Here is an 18004-nt window from a genome sequence, read left to right as displayed (position 1 = left end):
GTCACCAATATTTACAAAAAAGGTATCTATATTTGCTGCAGGTGGCCTGTAAACACCAATAACTGTTATATTATCTCTACCCCGTTTTACGTTTCTTGCAGCAAGCAGAAGGCACTCACATTAATAACATCAAAACTACTTTCATTTACAGTGAAAATTGCTACACCTCCCCCAGTGTTTTCTTTTCTACTGAAGGCTGTGCAGAATTTCATACACAGTGGTTGACTAATGCTAATCAGAGCTTCATTGTACCAGTGTTCAGTTACAACTAATATATCGGGTTTGTCAATCAGTGAAATTACATCTAGATCGTTATGCTTATTTCTAAGGCTACCAAGATTCTGGTGTATGATTTTAGGGCTGAGTTTTACCTGCTGGACCTTAGAGGATAATTTTGGACTAGCAATGAGGCCAGCCAGCTTTACAAGTTTCCATGCCTTGCCGGCGGTGGCTGGTGTTATCGCAGATTTTGTTGAGGTGGGTTGTACCACCCCAGGGCAATGGACTTCTTTTCATCACTTTGTGAACAATGTCGCCTGACTTCCTCAATAATTTTGCTACTAACAATCTTTTTGCCTCTTTTCTTCATGTGCAAACCATGAGATGTGTGCAGCTCCCTTTCTAGATAGCTGACATTTACTAGAGACACATTCTGAAATTTACTACATACAGCTTTAATATTATCATTTGTTTTATGAACTTCCCAGTTCACAATTGAGTGTTTCATAAGATCATGCCTCTGTGGAATGTTGACAACAAATGTTTTAGTGCTATTTAACTTACCCAGTACCATTTTCATATGTCTATTTGCATCATTTGCTTGATTTCTTGCTACATCATATGAACCTCCCATAATAACGACACAGTCGTTGGATAAGAAGTAGTCACAGTCCGGCATGCACGACTTCACCACAGCAGAAAGAGGGGCTTTAGGCTGGATGTGACCTACAGCTGCAAAGTTGTCTTGCATATTTGCGATGTTTTGTGCTATTTCACGTCCATGGCTGCTTCCATGTAATAGAATACGGTCCTGCTTGTGTTTCTGATTGTCATCGTTTCTTCTGTTTTTCTCTAGTAGGGACGATTTCTTGCATATACTTTCACAGATTCCATTTCCTTGGACGGTTTATTTACGTTCAGTTTCACGTTTTGCACACGAGTTTGGGATTTTGTGTTTTCTGAACTTAACACTGACAGTTTTTTTTTCTTTTTTAGTTTGAAGGATTACTTCTGGTTTGCACGGACTGAACTCGTTCTTGTTCCACTATTTCATCGAGAATTTGAAACCTGTTTTGAGTAATGACGGCGGGAAAGCTTTCCTTGGTTTTTAGTTTAGGCCTACATTCGTTCATCAGGCGCTGTTGTTCAAATTCACACACTTTCTTATTTAAGAGAATATCTTCAGCATTTAGGCTCTGGATTTCACTTACCATATCGCCGACTAGTCCAGATAACTCACACCTGCAGTCACAAATTTTTGCTTTATGATTGTTATCTGAGTTCTTAACGCAGCACTGACTACAGTTCCAGCATGTTATAAATTCATTATTTTCTTTCACAGATGATTCCACTTTTGCACATCGAAAATGATACGAGTTATTACATTCCTTGCACGTGATTCCGGTTTTCAGTACCTTTTCCACCTTTTTTACACTTTTCTCCGTCAAAACACAGGTTTTTACGTAAGCTAAGAACTTTACCATTACTATTTGCCGCCATTAATTTCTTGGTGATATTAAGCCGTTTTAATTCCCCAGCTGATATTTTCAGTCTCCACTTACAGTACGCCTTGATTTGGTTTTCTTTTTCTGACATAAATGCATGGTCTTCCATCCTTTTAAATAGTCCTACAGTAAGTCTGTCTTTTCTTAGAATGATTACACTACATGTTATATTTCTGTGTCTTTATGCCAGTGCTCAGTGACACAAACTCACTAACTACTGTGCAGTTCAAAGATTGGAGCTCAATTTCCAATTGTTGTGTGTTATTTTTCATTGAATGTTTGTATTGATGATAGATTGTTTAGTCTGCAAAACGTTCCATGTTACTTTCCGAATGATTGCTTTTCCTTTACGACACAGTATTTGTATTGTTTGATTTTCCAGCCCACTCACTGTCAACATATGGTCTTCCTTCAAAAAATCCTTATGTAAAAACTCTAAGTCCTCTATCACTTGACTTACTCCCGAATATCATTTGAAAACGCTGGTGACCTTGTATACTGCTCTTAAGCTTTCCTGCATCTGACGACCTGAACTTCAGTCACGCCTACTGTCTAACAGGAGCACTTTCTTCTTCCGAACACTCTGAAAATTCCTAGAATTTCTAATATCAGCTTAAATATGCTGCACATGTCTAGTTCCTACTCCTACCTAAGGGTCTTCTCAATCAATGAAGATTTAATGAGAAATAATGTAGACTTGGTGATTTTGTACTCTGAGAAAGCATTTATATTCACAATAGACAGTAAGTATGCTGCAATGTGAAAATTATGGTACAAGAGATACCTAACCATCATGTTGTATCAATATTTAGTCAGAGCTGCCTTTTTGATGTATGGCACTTGTGTGTCAATCATGCTTACAGTACTCATTACAACCTGTCACCACTGTTGAGGAACAGTTAGTACAATTGTATCTTCCTGCAGCCATGATAAAATTTTAATGCAAGATAATCACATCCACCAAGAGTGTTGTGCGTGATGTAATTAAATGTGTCAGCTGTCACTCAGTTACACTACTATTTACTAGAATCCAATGTTTTAACAACAGTGAGATACAACATGTAAAAACAGTTAGAAGTTAAGGTTTTCTACCTGGATGGTTGATCTTCTGTGATTAGTTGTTTAGAGACAGCAGAATCTTCACAACACACTATGGCTACCCTGCCTTGGAAGCCACATATGTCTGGCATAATACCTTGGTACACCTTGCGGATAGCTGATATGCATAAACTGATATGCAGGCACTTCCCAGAGCCTCCATTCTTTGGCTGGCAGAGTTCATCTTCTGTAACAATAAAAATAGTTGTAACTGAACTAACAATGCTCCTTTAAATGATCTAAAGCAACCTGCAGTTGTCCTTTTTCCCTGTTCATTTTACAATTGACCTTTACTAATGATGCTAGGGATATGAATTTGATTATGACTATGTGCCATCAACAAATGTTTTGGTAATACATTTGATTAAGGGCTAAGATTAAAAGTTGTGCAGTTGCATGAAAAATAATGAAGAATGTGACAGTTTCATGCAATAGTAAATCATAAATAATTCAACAAGGCTGTGGAACCAATTTCAATGGAGATCATCAAACAATGTTCCCTTGCAATAGCGACATGATACATAGGGTAGAAACCACTTATGTAATTGATACAAGCAATCACTGGTAACTACAACATGCCACAATTTCTTAACAGTTTTGGAAGCGCTTTGACATATTTTCAACTACATTAATATGAAACTTTGATAGCAACCACACAGTTCTCTGTCATATTCTGGAAATCAGCAACAGGTTAGAGTATCCAGTGCACTGTCAATTTATGCTGTGTATATTTTAACACTCACTGCATCAGTTACAACACACACAAACCATATGACTATCACATCTGCTGGTGTATGGAGATAGTTTAGTACTTGTATGAAAGTAAACTAAATATGTATGTTGTACAATGAAGTGGGCTCTTGCTTGTTCTATTGCGACTGTTATCTGAACTGCAAGATGCCTCCAACTGATGTAATACAAGCCTTATTTGAAATTATTAGTAACATATACACATCAGTTTTATCTACTAAGAAATTCACCAATGAATCAAAAGCAGTTGGCCGCCAACAAATCCTTTAGACACCTGTTAAACTGCAATTTATTAGTAGTTAAGCTTCTTATGGCTACCTGCAAGTTACTGAAACTAGATACCTTTTTGGACAAAAGTAAATGACTTTATTGATTCCATGAAATAAGCTGTTGGTTTGAAGAGATACCTGTGGTCTAGGGGTAATGTCTTTGACTGACTATCAAAACATCCTTAGTCCCACTTTCAAACCACAAAATTGCTTAAATTTTGAACAAAATCATCAGAAATGGTAGCCACAGGCTTCCAGAATAAGAAGTCACCCCTAACCTGTGAAAAGCCTTGTCAAAGAGGATCGATATGGAGACAGGTTCAGTGACTCTTTAAACCTTGGGATAGGAAACTGCACCTAAAAGGCAGAAGAAACAGCTTTGATCAAATGCATGAGGATGCAGAAGGCAATGGAAACTGGTGCATTAAAGATACACAATGTGTACCCACAGGACAAGAGGCCAGCAAATAAATAATTAAATGTATTTATTCTCTCTCCATTGGAAAAAGATTCTGGATGAGTCCTCCATTTGGATCTTTGGAGGGGGGAGTGGGAATGCCATGAGGGAGTTGACCTTGAGAAAAACAGGGAATAAGCAACAATTTGATAACAATCTAAGAGCTCGAGCTTGGAACGTCAGCATGTCAGAAGTTTTAAATGGTAGGGAAGCTAAGGAAGCAAAGAAATCTGGGTTGGGTTGTTTGGGGGAGGAGACCAAACAACAAGGTCATCGATCTAATCGGATTACGGAAGGATGGGGAAGGAAGTAGGCCGTGCCCTTTCGAAGGAAACATCCTGGCATTTAGCTGGAGTGATTTAGGGAAATCACGAAAAGCCTAAATCAGGATGGCTGGACACAGGATTGAACCGTGTTCCTCCCGAATGTGAGTCCAGTGTGCTAAACACTGCGCCACCTTGCTTGCTTAAAAAAAAAAAAAAGAAAAAGTCTGGCTCAATCTAGATATGGTGGGGTTTGTGAAGTGAAATCGAAGAAGAGAAGGATTTTACATCAGATGAGTACAGGACAATATTAACAGCATCAGAAAATTGTATAATGGAAGCGGAATTCATTATGAATAGGAAGGTAGGCCAGGGGTGGGTTATCGTTCACTGTTCAGTGACAGGGTGGTTGTTATCAGAATCGACGTAAACTTACACCAACAACAATAGTTCATGTATATATACTGATTTTGCAAGCGGACGATGAAGGGATATAAAATGAGTATGAAGGTAAAGAATGGGTAATTCAGCATGTAAATGGTGATAAAAATCTAATAGTCATGGGAGAGTAGAAAGCAGCTGTAGGGGAAGGAGTAGAAGGAAGGATTATAGGAGAATATAGGCTTGGCAGTAGAAACAAGAGAGGATAAAAGCTAATTGAATTCTGCCACACATTTTTAGCTTGTGACAGTGAATACTCGGGAAAAGGCCAGGAGAGACAGAAAGATTCCACATAGAATGTGTCTTGGTCAGGCAAAGATATCAAAATAAGCTACTGGATTGTGAGGCATACCCAGGACAGATACAAATCCTGATCACTATTTATTAATAATGATAAGAGGCTGAAGTTCAAGAGACTAGTTACGGAGAATCTATGTGCAAAGAAGTGAGATATGAAAGTATTAAGGTATGTAGACACATGCTTTCATACCTCTGTGGCTATAGACACCAAGATAATGGAGAGCCCAATAGAGAGTTCAGCTGAAGAGGAATGGACATCTACAAAACATGTGGTCACAGAAGTTGGAAAGAAGAGCATAGGAACAAGAAAGGCAACTGCAAAGAAACCATGAGTAACTGAATAAACATTTCAGTTGATTGCATGTGTGCTGACCACATGGGTGCACCTGGGCTTGGGCATCTGCATACATAATCTTGTGGGTGCGCCACATCCAAAAAATTTTTAGTTTGATAAAAACAAAATAACATAAATATTTCTCATTTGCCTCTCTCAAAACGTAATGAACTATTAAAATGCTGATATGGATGTGAAAATTCCTGCCCTCTAAAACATGTCTGTGTCTGAGATGTCATTGCGCAAATGCAACCAAGCCTTTCTCTGGCCAAGATGGAGGCACTCCCAAGGATAACAGTTGCACTGTACCATGATTGGAGTTCCATCTTTTCAGCTTGATTTCATGTTTCCTTGCAAGTGGCATGTTACAAATGCTGACTCTATTCATCAACAATTGTTTTAAAATATCTGGTTGCCATAAATGGGCAATAATAAAGAATGATCTGAGATACATGGACGCCAATTGTTACAGACTACCTAAATAGTAATTTTCTGTAACGTAACAACAGCGACATTTTTTATCTCAGTGAAATCGTTTTCACGTAATCTGGACTGTTGTTGTTTTGTTTGTTGAGACAATGACTTTGAAGGACACAGTAGCTTAACAGGAGTGTTAACACAGTAACAGCTACAGTGCATTCTGAATTACGGGTACTTTAGGATTGACAGTTCGGAAGTAGCACAGGTGAGCCCGGGACAGAGTTGCTAAGTCCCACACGGAACTCGTGCGTAATCTCATGTTTCATTCAACTCGCTCACACACGCTAACTATTAGATCTTTAAATGTGAAGTTGACTGTAGCTCATTGTGAAATAGTTTCACTATGTGATGGTTTCATTTTAATTTTTTTAAATGTTTATGTAGACAATAAAACGACGACAATTTTCAAAAAACAATTTTTCGACGACGTTCTCAAATTTGCGACATGCGAATGAAATGTCAAGAAAGCATCAAATTTTCAACTGTTTCATACCTTAACTGTGTCGAAGATCTCTAACGCAAGATACAAGACTCTAAATAATATGAAGAGCAATCGTCTGCTCGCGCACAGTAAAGATAGGCAACAGATCTCTATAAAAATGGTTCAAATGGCTCTGAGCACTATGGGACTTAACTCCTCAGGTCATCAGTCCCCTAAAACTTAGAACTGCTTAAAAATACTAACTAACCTAAGGACATCACACACACCCACGCCCGAGGTAGGATTCGAACCTGCGACCGTAGCGGTCGCGCGGTTCCAGACTGTAGCGCCTAGAACCGCAACCACTCAGTCACTCCGGCCGGCAGATCTCTATATCTGTAAACACCTGATATATTTCTGATATGCATCCTTACTTCCAGCAAAACAAAAAATTAAATAATGTTTGTTTGGTATCTTAAATTGGACAACATCTATTCTAAGAAACAAAAACAATATAAAAACGTCCAATGTATTGCAGATATTATTTTGTATACTGTAATATGTATGAACAGATTGAATTCTAGAAATGTACTTTCTTTGGAATTAATATTTGATAATGCCGTCATATTCAAATTTCAAAACTTAGTGTGAATTAATTTTGTTATGCCAGTACTTACAAGTGCAAACTGCGCACTCCAAACGTGTAGCTGAATCCGTTTGTGCTGCATCTCTATGTGGATAATGGTAAAACTCCATTGACATCATTCTCGTCGCTATTACAGACACTTGAAGTTTCGTTGTAACTATTGTCATTTAAAGAGATAATCATCTTTTTCACTGAAGTCTCCAAAGCAAGTTCATCCGGCCATGCTCCTTCCATAATGTTGCGTGTGTGTTTGACGGCTTTCTTCCAGTCTTCAGAGGTAACATGAGTAATAGCTTCTTTGTAACATGAGTAATAGCTTCTTTAGTATGTGCTTCTACTGCAGAGAGCGTAAATTTTTGGTTGTTCCTGGCAACGCAACCTCTAATTTGGGCCTATATCAACTCTCTAGGGTTGAAGTGACAGAAGTATGGTGACAGCCTGACGATTATATGCCCACATTTTTTTGCCAGTTGGTCGATTTCATATTTTGGAAATTGGGGGGTATGGAAATTTATTTTTGCAGGTGGGCCTGTGTCGAATTCGTCAAAATACATTTGAACCAGAGTTTGATCTCATTTTTGTTGTTTGAAAGTCAGCTGTGCTACTGACTGAGCAAGAGCAACTCAGTGTATGCTTGTAGTACTGGTATATTTTACTTTATCAAAGCACAATTCTTCATGAGACAGGCAGTGTTTATAAAAGATTATAAATGCAAGGTAATCATTTAAAAAAATAATGAGGCTCTCAAGAAAACATCTACTACATTCTGCCCTTGGTATGCACCCACAGAAATTTTGGAAAGTCGGCGCCCTTGCTAGATCAACGAAAGAAGGAAGTACAAAAACGTTCAGGTAACTTAAGGGAAGTCACTAAGGAATGAAATAAATAGGAAGTGCTGGGCAGCTAAGACGAAATGACTGCATGAAAAAAATGTGAAGATATCGAAAAGAAATAATTTCCAGGACACACTCAGCATACAATAAAATTCATAACTTTTGGTGAAACTAAAAGCAAGGGCTATAACATAACAAGTGCATTGGGGTTTCCTCCGTTAAAAGCAAAGGAGAGAGCGAATAGGTGGAAGGAGTACGCTGAAGGCCTCTATGAGGTGGAAGATTTATATGATGACATCGTAGAAGAAAAAGCAATGAGAGTTGATAAGAAAGAGATAAGGGATCCAGTATTAGAATCAGAACTTAACAGAGGTTTGAACACTTAAGATCACACAGGGCAGAAGAGACAGTTAACGTTGCATCGAAATTTCTAAAATCACAGGGAAACTGCTAATAAACCGACTATTTATGTTGGTGTGTAGAATGTATGAGACTGTCGATATACGAGGGTAGTTTGAAAAGTTTTCGGAATGGAATAGAAAAAAGTACTCACATCACTGAAACATTTTTTAGTTTTCAATGTAGTCTCCTTGTTGATTAATGTTCTTGGTCCAACGATGATCCAGTGCCTTTATCCTATCTCGGAAATGAGTTACCTCCAGGTCTGCAAAATAATTGTCAACTCCAGCTATCAATTCTTGTTTGAACTCAATCTTCGTGCACCAAGAAAAATTTTCAGTTTTGGGAAGAGATGGAATACTGACAGACACAAATCAGGTGAATAACGTGGGTGAGGCAACAATTCACACATTAGTTCGTGTAATTTTGCCATGGCGATGGCACGTGTGTGGGCGCGCATTGTCTTAATGAAGATGACTTTCTTCCTTGACAAACCTGGCCTTATTTGGCGTATCTTTTGTTGCAGTTTATCCAGGAGGTTAGCATAGTAATCTCCAGCAATTGTTTTCCCAGCGGGGAGATAATCTACTAACAGAATCCCCTTCACATCCTTTTCCCGCTGAAGTAATTGTCTTTGATTTATTTGGTGGCGGAGAATCAGCATGTTTCCACTTCCTTCGACTGTGTTTTGTCTCTGGGGTATAGCAGTGCACCCAAGTTTCATCCGTGGTCACAAACTGGCGCAAAAAATCTTGTTCGTTTCTGCTAAAACGGGCCAAACATTGTTCCAATATATCCATTCTTATGCGTTTTTGATCCAGCGTCAAGAGTCATGGCACCCATCTTGCATATGATTTTTTCATTTCTAATTCTTCAGTTAAAATGTGACATAGCCCTTCAGATGACATCTGGCAAATGTGAGCAAATTTGTGCACTTTCAATTGGCTATAACACATGACTGTTTCGTGCACTTTTGCAATCATTTCTGGAGTAGTGACATGTCTTGGCCGACCACTTGGCGAATCACCATCAGACACCCCAAGTGTATTCTGGAAATGGGCATGAATGTCCTTTGCTTTAATACCTTTCTTTACGAAGTCCTTAATTATTTTCCATCTTTGCAAATCACTACACGAGAACTAGAACAAAGTGATGCTCTTCCAAGAGCACTGATGAGGCACGTGTTTACAGGCAAGAGTCCAATGAATATCATGTGAACAACTCTGTTATTTATTTTATCCATCTTTCAGCATTAACATGCAATCGATGTTGTCAGATGAATGACAGCTATTTGTACATTGTTTTACATAACAAAATATTACATGGTAAAAACACAGCAGTGTTTTATCCTATTAGCTTATAACTGCCTCTACACCCATATCTGTACATAACAGTTAGCCTTAATTTGTCAGCATTAACATGCAATCGATGTCGTCAGAGGAATTATAGCTATTTGTACATTATGTTTCATGTAACAAAATATAGCAGCTGCCTCTACACCCATATCTATACACAACAGTAAGTCTTAATTTATCAATAAATTAGGTCATCGTTAGAACTATTCTGAAATTCTTCTGTACTATAGAAAGCATTTTCCTTCACCCAAACTTTGGTTTTGGTTTTGAAAATATCCAGTGAAACCAATTGAGCCTGTGCGGGTAAAGTTTGATTAATTTTTGCCTGTGTAGACATAGCTAGATTGAGTTTTCTTAAGCCTGGTTGTGGGTATATCAATCATATTTGTTTGTCGAGTATTGTGTTGACGAACAGATTCCCTTATAGTTAGTGGTTTAAGTTTTCTGTTTAATAGGCAACAATATATGTAAAGAGATGGGACTATGAGAATTTTTTAACTCTTTAAAGGTGTACATGAGGTCTTGTTGTCATTGATTCCATAAAGATGTCTAATTGCTCTTTACTGTCAAGTGAAATTTTTTTTGGCTCCTAGGGAGCTACCCCCTTCCTCATAAAAGAATGCCACAATGTAGATGGCAGTGAAAGAAGGTGTAGTATGAATGAAGTAATAAATCCTTTGTAACACATGTATGTAGTTTGGGTAGTAGGTAGATAACTTGTGATAACTTTCGACACACATAATCTGTATGTGTGTCCCAAGTTGATTGCAAGTCAACGTATCTCCCTAGTAGTTTAACAGATGATAACTCAGTGTTACTATTTGATAGACTGAAGACTATCTTGACAGTCTTTTCATGGTTTATAGTTAACTCATTTGCTTTGAACCACATATTAGATATTTTGAGACATCTTCACTTTCTTCCTTCAATTTGTTTATATCCTTTCTGTAATTAGCTAATGTTGTGTCATCAGCATAGAGGATAGATTTACAGGGTAAATTACTTGGAAAGTCATTTACAAATAATATAAATAGTAGAGGGCCAAGCACTCAGCCCTGAGGAACACCTCATTTTATACTTAGAGTCTGTGACTTTTGGCCATTATGTTTTACAATTTATTTTCTGTTGCTGATGCATGATTCAATTAGTGAGAGTTCCAAGTCTCTGATTCCATAGCAACACAGTATCTAATAATAATTTGTGGTTAACTGAGTCAATAAGAATGGCTTCAGCAGATAATTCTGACTTGAATGAGCTTAGTACAAAAGATATAAGATTTTCAACTGCTTTGACTATTGGTGAGGTAGAACTAAATCCATACTGAGAATCATTTAATATATTATTGTCAGATAGGTGTATGCATATTTGCTGCAGTATGCAATATTCTATTATTTTTGAGAGAATATGCACAAGCAAAATTGGGCAATAATTATTGATACAGAACTTGTCATCCTTTTTGTAAAATGGTATGACAACTGACTTTGAGACATTCTGGAAAGTTTCCACTAGAGAGCATCCAGTTTATCAGTATGGAAAAAGGATATGATATAAGATCTACAAGTTTTTTAATTACAAAGTTTGGCAGGCCATAAACATCTTCATATATGGAGTACCCTAATTTAGAGGTTGCTTTAATTATATCAATTACTTGTACTTCTCTCCATTTACAAGCTGAAAGTATGTTTGTAACGTTTTGTTGAAAACTTCTGTCAGATGTTGGTTGAAAAATAGGTGTATGTGTAGAATTGGAATTCTGGTTGTCCTGAGTTGAGAGGCTAAGTTTGGCAGAGTTGACAAAAAAGTGATTGAAATCATCAACAGTGATGTTAGCAGCATCTGTGTTGTCTTTATAGTTTATACCAATACCTAGCACTGCTTTTATTACTTTCCATGGAGCCTCACATTTATTGTGCGATTTTTTTTAATGAAATCACCATTTGCTTTAAACTTTGCTATTTTAATTTCAGATCTGTATTTTATTTTCAGATTTTTGTAAGTTTCTTTATCTACTGCTCCCTTTTTGACCTTATCGTGATAAGTAGTTACCAATACTCCTAGTTTTTGTAATTGAGGTGAAAACCACTTCTGTAAAGTTGAGTAGCTAGGTTTCCTGACTGTTTTTTGGTTGTTTAACAGTGGACAGCATGTATGGAAGATTTCAGAAATCATTTTGTGGAATGTACTGAAGGCTTCATCCACATTTCTGGAGGAATGTATAACAGTATTCCAATCTATAGACTTAAGTTCTTCTCTGTACTTGCCAATATTTCTATCAGTAAATAGTCTCACACACTGAGTTTATTTCTGGTCTTCTTTTGGTTTTATAGTAGTTAGTTTCACCCATATACCTCAATGGTACGACAGGTAATCAACATTAAATAAGCCTAGCTCGAAATGACATTTGTATACATTTGTTATTAGATTGTCAAGACAGGAGAAATGCCTTGCAGGACTTCATTAGCACAGAAGAGATTATAGGATCTTAACATATTTACTAAATTAACATTACTGGCTTTTATTTTCCTAATGTCTACGTTTAGATCCTCAAAAATTAATATTTTGTATTTAGAATTCTTTTCTATACTGATCGCAAGTTTTTCTAAACATTCTATAAATTGTTCTACATTACTTTCAGGAGTGTGATATAAAGAAAAAGTTATGAGCTGTATGCTAGGTATAATCAAAGCAGCTGCTTCCAAAACACCTATAATTCATAAGTCACTAACTTCAAGAACAGAAAACTTTAAGTCTAGATCATTGCTAACATATTAGGATGAACCACCATAAGATTCACTGGGTCTGCAGTAGTAAGTAGCTAATTTGAAACCTGATGGTACATACAGTTTATATCTTCTTCTTTTAACCAATGTTCGTTTACACATAAAATCATTCTTTTGTTACTTTTGAATAATATACCAAGCTCATTCTCCCCCCCCCCCCATGAACCATGGACCTTGCCGTTGGTGGGGGTCCTGCGTGCCTCAGCAATACAGATAGCCGTACCGTAGGTACCACAATGGAGGGGTATCTGTTGACAGGCCAGACAAATGTGTGGTTCCTGAAGAGGGGCAGCAGCCTTTCCAGTAGATGCAGGGGGAACAGTCTCGATGATTGAATGATCTGGCCTTGTAACATTAACCAAAATGGCCTTGCTGTGCTGGTACTGCAAACGGCTGAAAGCTAGGGGAAACTACAACTGTAATTTTTCCTGGAAGCATGCAGATTTACTGTATGGTTAAATGATGATGGCATCCTCTTGGGTAGAATATACCAGAGGTAAAATAGTCCTCCATTTGCATCTCCGGGCGGCGACTACTCAAGAGGATGTCGCTATCAGGAGAAAGAAAACTGGCGTTCTACGGATCGGAGCATGGAATGTCAGATCCCTTAATCGGGCAGGTAGGTTAGAAAATTTAAAAAGGGAAATGGATAGGTTAAAGTTAGATATAGTGGGAATTAGTGAAGTTTGGTGGCAGGAGGAACAAGACTTTTGGTCAGGTGAATACAGGGTTATAAATACAAAATCAAATAGGGGTAATGCTGGAGTAGGTTTAATAATGAATAAAAAAATAGAAGTGCAGATAAGATACTACAAGCAGCATAGTGAACGCATTATTGTGCCCAAAATAGCCACAAAACACACACCTACTACAGTAGTACAAGTTTACATGCCAACTAGCTCTGCAGATGACGAAGAAATTGAAGAAATGTATGACGAAATAAAAGAAATTATTCAGATAGTGAAGGGAGACGAAAATTTAATAGTCATGGGTGACTGGAATTCGGGAGTTAGGAAAAGGGAGAGTTGGAAACGTAGTAGGTGAATATGGATTGGGGGTAAGAAATGAAAGAGGAAGCCACCTGGTAGAATTTTGCACAGAGCACAACTTAATCATAGCTAACACTTGGTTCAAGAGTCACAAAAGAAGGTTGTATGCCTGGAAGAAGCCTGGAGACACTAGAAGGTATCAGATAGATTATGTAATGGTAAGACAGAGATTTAGGAACCAGGTTTTAAATTGTAAGACATTTCCAGGGGCAGATGTGGACTCTGACCACAATCTATTGGTTATGAACTGTAGATTAAAACTGAAGAAACTGCAAAAAGGTGGTAATTTAAGGGGATGGGACCTGGATAAACTGACTAAACCAGAGGTTGTACAGAGTTTCAGGGAGAGAGTAAGGGAACAATTGAGAGGAATGGGGGAATCAAATACAGTAGAAGAAGAATAGGTAGCTTTGAGGGATGAAGTAGTGAAGGCAGCAGAGGATCAAGTAGGTAAAAAGACGAGGGCTAGTAGAAATCCTTGGCTAACAGAAGAAATATTGAATTTAATTGATGAAAGGAGAAAATATAAAAATGCAGTAAATGAAGCAGGCAAATCGGAATAGAAATTTCTCAAAAATGAGATCGACAGGAAGTGCAAAATGGCTAAGCAGGGATGGCTAGAGCCCAAATGTAAGGATGTAGAGGCGTATATCACTAGGGGTAAGATAGATACTAACTGCAGGAAAATCAAAGAGACCTTTGGAGAAAAGAGATCCACTTGAATGAATATCAAGAGCTCAGATGGAAACCCAGTTCTAAGCAAAGAAAGGAAAGCAGAAAGCTGGAAAGAGTATATAGAGGGTCTATACAAGGGCGATGGACTTGAGGACAATATTATGGAAATGGAAGAGGATGTAGATGAAGATGAAATGGGAGATATGAATCTGGGTGAAGAGTTTGGCAGAGCACTGAAAGACCTGAGTCGAAAGAAGGCCCTGCGAGTAGACAACATTCCATTAGAACTCCTGATGGCCTTGGGAGAGCCAGTTCTGACAAAACTCTACCATCTAGTGAGCAAGATGTACGAGACAGGCGAAATACCCTCAGACTTCAAGAATATAATAATCCCATTCCCAAAGAAAGCAGGTGTTGACAGATGTGAAAATTAGCGAACTATCAGTTTAATAAGTCACAGCTGCAAAATACTAACGCGAATTCTTTACAGACGAATAGAAAAGCTAGTAGAAGCCGACCTCGGGGAAGATCAGTTTGGATTCCATAGAAATATTGGAACATGTGAGGTAATACTGACCCTACGGCTTATCTTAGAAGCTAGATTAAGGAAAGGCAAACCTATGTTTCTAGCATTTTTGGACTTAGAGAAAGCTTTTGACAATGTTCTCTGGAATATTCTCTTTCAAATTCTGAAGGTGGCAGGGGTAAAATACAGGGAGCGAAAGGTTATTTACATTTTCTCCAGAAACCAGATGGCAGTTATAAGAGTCGAGGGACATGAAAGGGAAGCAGTGGTTGGGAAGGGAGTGAGACAGGGTTGTAGCCTCTCCCCGATGTTATTCAATCTGTATATTGAGCAAGCAGTAAAGGAAACAAAAGAAAAATTTCGGTGTAGGTATTGAAGTCCATGCAGAAGAAATAAAAACGTTGAGGTTCGCCGATGACATTGTAATTCGGACAGAGACAGGAAAGAACTTGGAAGAGCAGCTGAAAGGAATGGATAGTGTCTTGAGAGAAGGATATGAGATGAACATCAACAAAAGCAAAACGAGGATAATGGAATTAAGTTGGGTGATGCTGATGGAATTAGATTAGGAAATGAGACGCTGAAAGTAGTAAAGGAGTTTTGCTATTTGGGGAACAAAATAACTGATGATGGTCGAAGTAGAGAGGATATAAAATGTAGACTAGCAATGGCAAGGAAAGCGTTTCTGGAGAAGAGAAATTTGTTAACATCGAGAATAGATTTTAGTGTCAGGAAGTCGTTTCTGAAAGTATTTGTGTGGAGTGTAGCCATGTATTTAAGTGAAACATGGACGATAAATAGTTTGGACAAGAAGAGAATAGAAGCTTTCGAAACGTGGTGCTACAGAAGAATGCTGAAGATTAGATGGGTAAATCACATAACTAATGAGGAGGTATTGAATAGGATAGGAGAGAGGAGACGTTTGTGGCACTACTTGACTAGAAGAAGGGATCGGTTGGTAGGACATGTTCTGAGGCATCAAGGGATCCCCAAATTAGTACTGGAGGGACGCGTGGAGGGTAAAATCGTAGAGGGAGACCAAGAGATGAGTACACCAAGCAGATTCAGAAGGATGTAGGTTGCAGTAAGTACTGGGAGATGAAGAAGCTTGCACCGGATAGAATAGCATGGCAAGCTACATCAAACCAGTCTCAGGACTGATGACCACAACAACAACACCAAGCTCATCAGCTTTATTTGTCAGAGACGTGACATATAAGTGCAGAAATAAGATGGAGTTTCTGTCACAAGATGGGAGGAGTATAGTATTATGGGGCAATGGCGAACATTTAATTGTTTTTCCAGCCCTGGAATCTATGTTAGGTGGCAGTTGGACTTCCTTGGAATAAACCATAAATAACCTTCATTGCTCTTTGGTAATTTTTTGGGCCTGCATGAAACACAGTTGGAAGTTTGTTTCACTTCACTGTCAACAAGTTTTATAAAAACTTGTTTTCCCAAATCATTTGGTACCGCTTCATCTTGAGGCAAAGATGATACTTTACCATACTTACTGTGACTGGTCTATTCTTTTCTGCTACCCCTGAAGATGATGGAGGAGGAGCTGGTTCCCTTTCTGCTGGTGGAGAAGTTGGTTTAGTTGTTGCTTATGGAGGAGTTGCTTCTGCTAGAGGAGTTGCTTCTGCTGTTGCTGATGGTGTTTCTTCTGCTACTGCTGGTGAAGGAGTTTGTTCTGCTACTGCTGGTGTGGGAGATGGTGTTGCTGCTGTAGGAGCTGGTTCTAGCTGGAGGAGTTACTTCTGCTGTTACTGCTGGTGGTTCTTATGACGCTGCTGTTGATTCTACTGCTGTTAGTATTGCTGCTTTAGGTACTTCTGCTGCATTTTCTGTTACTGTATCTGATTCTGCCTTAGTTATTCCTGGAGATACTTTCTGTTGTGATGGTACTGGTACCCTGGTGATGTTGTTGTTAAGTGTTGCAGTCTCTTAATAATTTCCATTAGCTTTAATGTAACAAGTTGCTTTCCAAGGCCATGAGTAGTGTGGAATCTGCATCCAATGGTATTAATATTAACAATAAAAACATTTATATATTGCTTGCATATACTGGAAAAAAGTTAATTGGCAGCACTAATTTCCTTATTTACACACAAGGGCATCAGTTCGTACCTTTGTGGTATATTTACGAGGATGACATTTGTATGACTTAGTTCCGATAAACACTTCTTTAATTCGCAGCAGGCTTTAGATGTATCATTTTGCTAAATGTCATTAGACCCCACCAAAGAGAATGTAAAGGCAACAGTGATGAATCTAAATGGAATTTTTATATTTTATGAAGTTGCCAAGACCATTAATAGTTATATTTCATATCATGTAATATCTTTAAAAATTTTTTTGTTTATTCTTTGGTAGCAAAGATGTGATGATTCCGAACAAAAGTCAATAAAGAAGTCTTAAGCAGGCAAAGTGGCGTGTGTTCTTGGTGATTTAAAATTAGACTAAATATCGTCAAGCAACATCTTTTGGGAACTGACGCAAATATTACGTTACAGCATTTATATTTGGTGACCCCGACGTGATAACAAGAAGATATGACGACAAACGGGATTTCCGAAGATCGCCTGGAAGCAAACAATGTTAGCATCAAAATTCCGCCTTTTTGGAGTGAAAAACCCGAAATTTGGTTCTATCAAGTAGAAGCACAGTTCAGCATTTGCAAAATTGTCACGGAAGAAACTAAATTGAACCACCTTGTGTCACAATTAGAACCAAAATACATCGAGAATATTTGGGACATTATTTGCAGCACAGATGCGAAAAAATATTCGTTGGCTAAGGAACGTCTACTGAATATTTTCAAAGAAATTGAAGATAAGCGTACTAAGAGATTAGTTACTGGAATTGATTTGGAAGACCAAAAACCTAGTCAGTTATTACGCAAAATGCAAGCTTTGCCAGGAGTAGATGTGTCAGAAAAAGTCCTAAAGACACTTTGGCTAGAAAAACTTCCGGATTCTATAAGGAACATTCTAATTGTCAGTGACGAGGGACCCGAAAAGGTGGCTATAATGGCTGATACAATAACAGAAATAAGTCCCCGTAACGAATTGTTCATCACAAAAAGTGGTGCTTGTAGCCAACAGGTTCTTTCGACAACCATGAGTGACTTGATGACAAAATTTCGGGGCTAGAGCAACAAATGGCCGCGTTGTCAACTGGTTATCGAGGCAGGTCTCGTAA

At 38.1% G+C, this 18004-nt stretch overlaps 1 protein-coding gene across 1 annotated transcript in view; it reads right to left on the bottom strand.

The window, feature by feature from the left end:
• Nucleotides 1–6000, bottom strand: part of LOC124775134 (serine protease snake-like) — a 284183-nt gene extending 278183 nt beyond the window's left edge. The window contains exons 1-2 of the mRNA XM_047249974.1: nt 5946–6000; nt 2817–3009 (exon numbers count right to left, since the gene is read on the bottom strand). Of these exons, the coding sequence (XP_047105930.1) occupies nt 2817–3009; nt 5946–6000 (248 nt within the window). The remainder of the gene's footprint in view (nt 1–2816; nt 3010–5945) is intronic.
• Between the last annotated feature and the right edge of the window lie 12004 nt (nt 6001–18004).

The sequence above is a fragment of the Schistocerca piceifrons genome, chromosome 2 (genome assembly GCF_021461385.2).
Source record: "Schistocerca piceifrons isolate TAMUIC-IGC-003096 chromosome 2, iqSchPice1.1, whole genome shotgun sequence".
Lineage (NCBI taxonomy): Eukaryota > Metazoa > Arthropoda > Insecta > Orthoptera > Acrididae > Schistocerca > Schistocerca piceifrons.
Note: the sequence above shows the minus strand (reverse complement) of the source record. Positions and strands in the feature narration are given on the sequence as shown.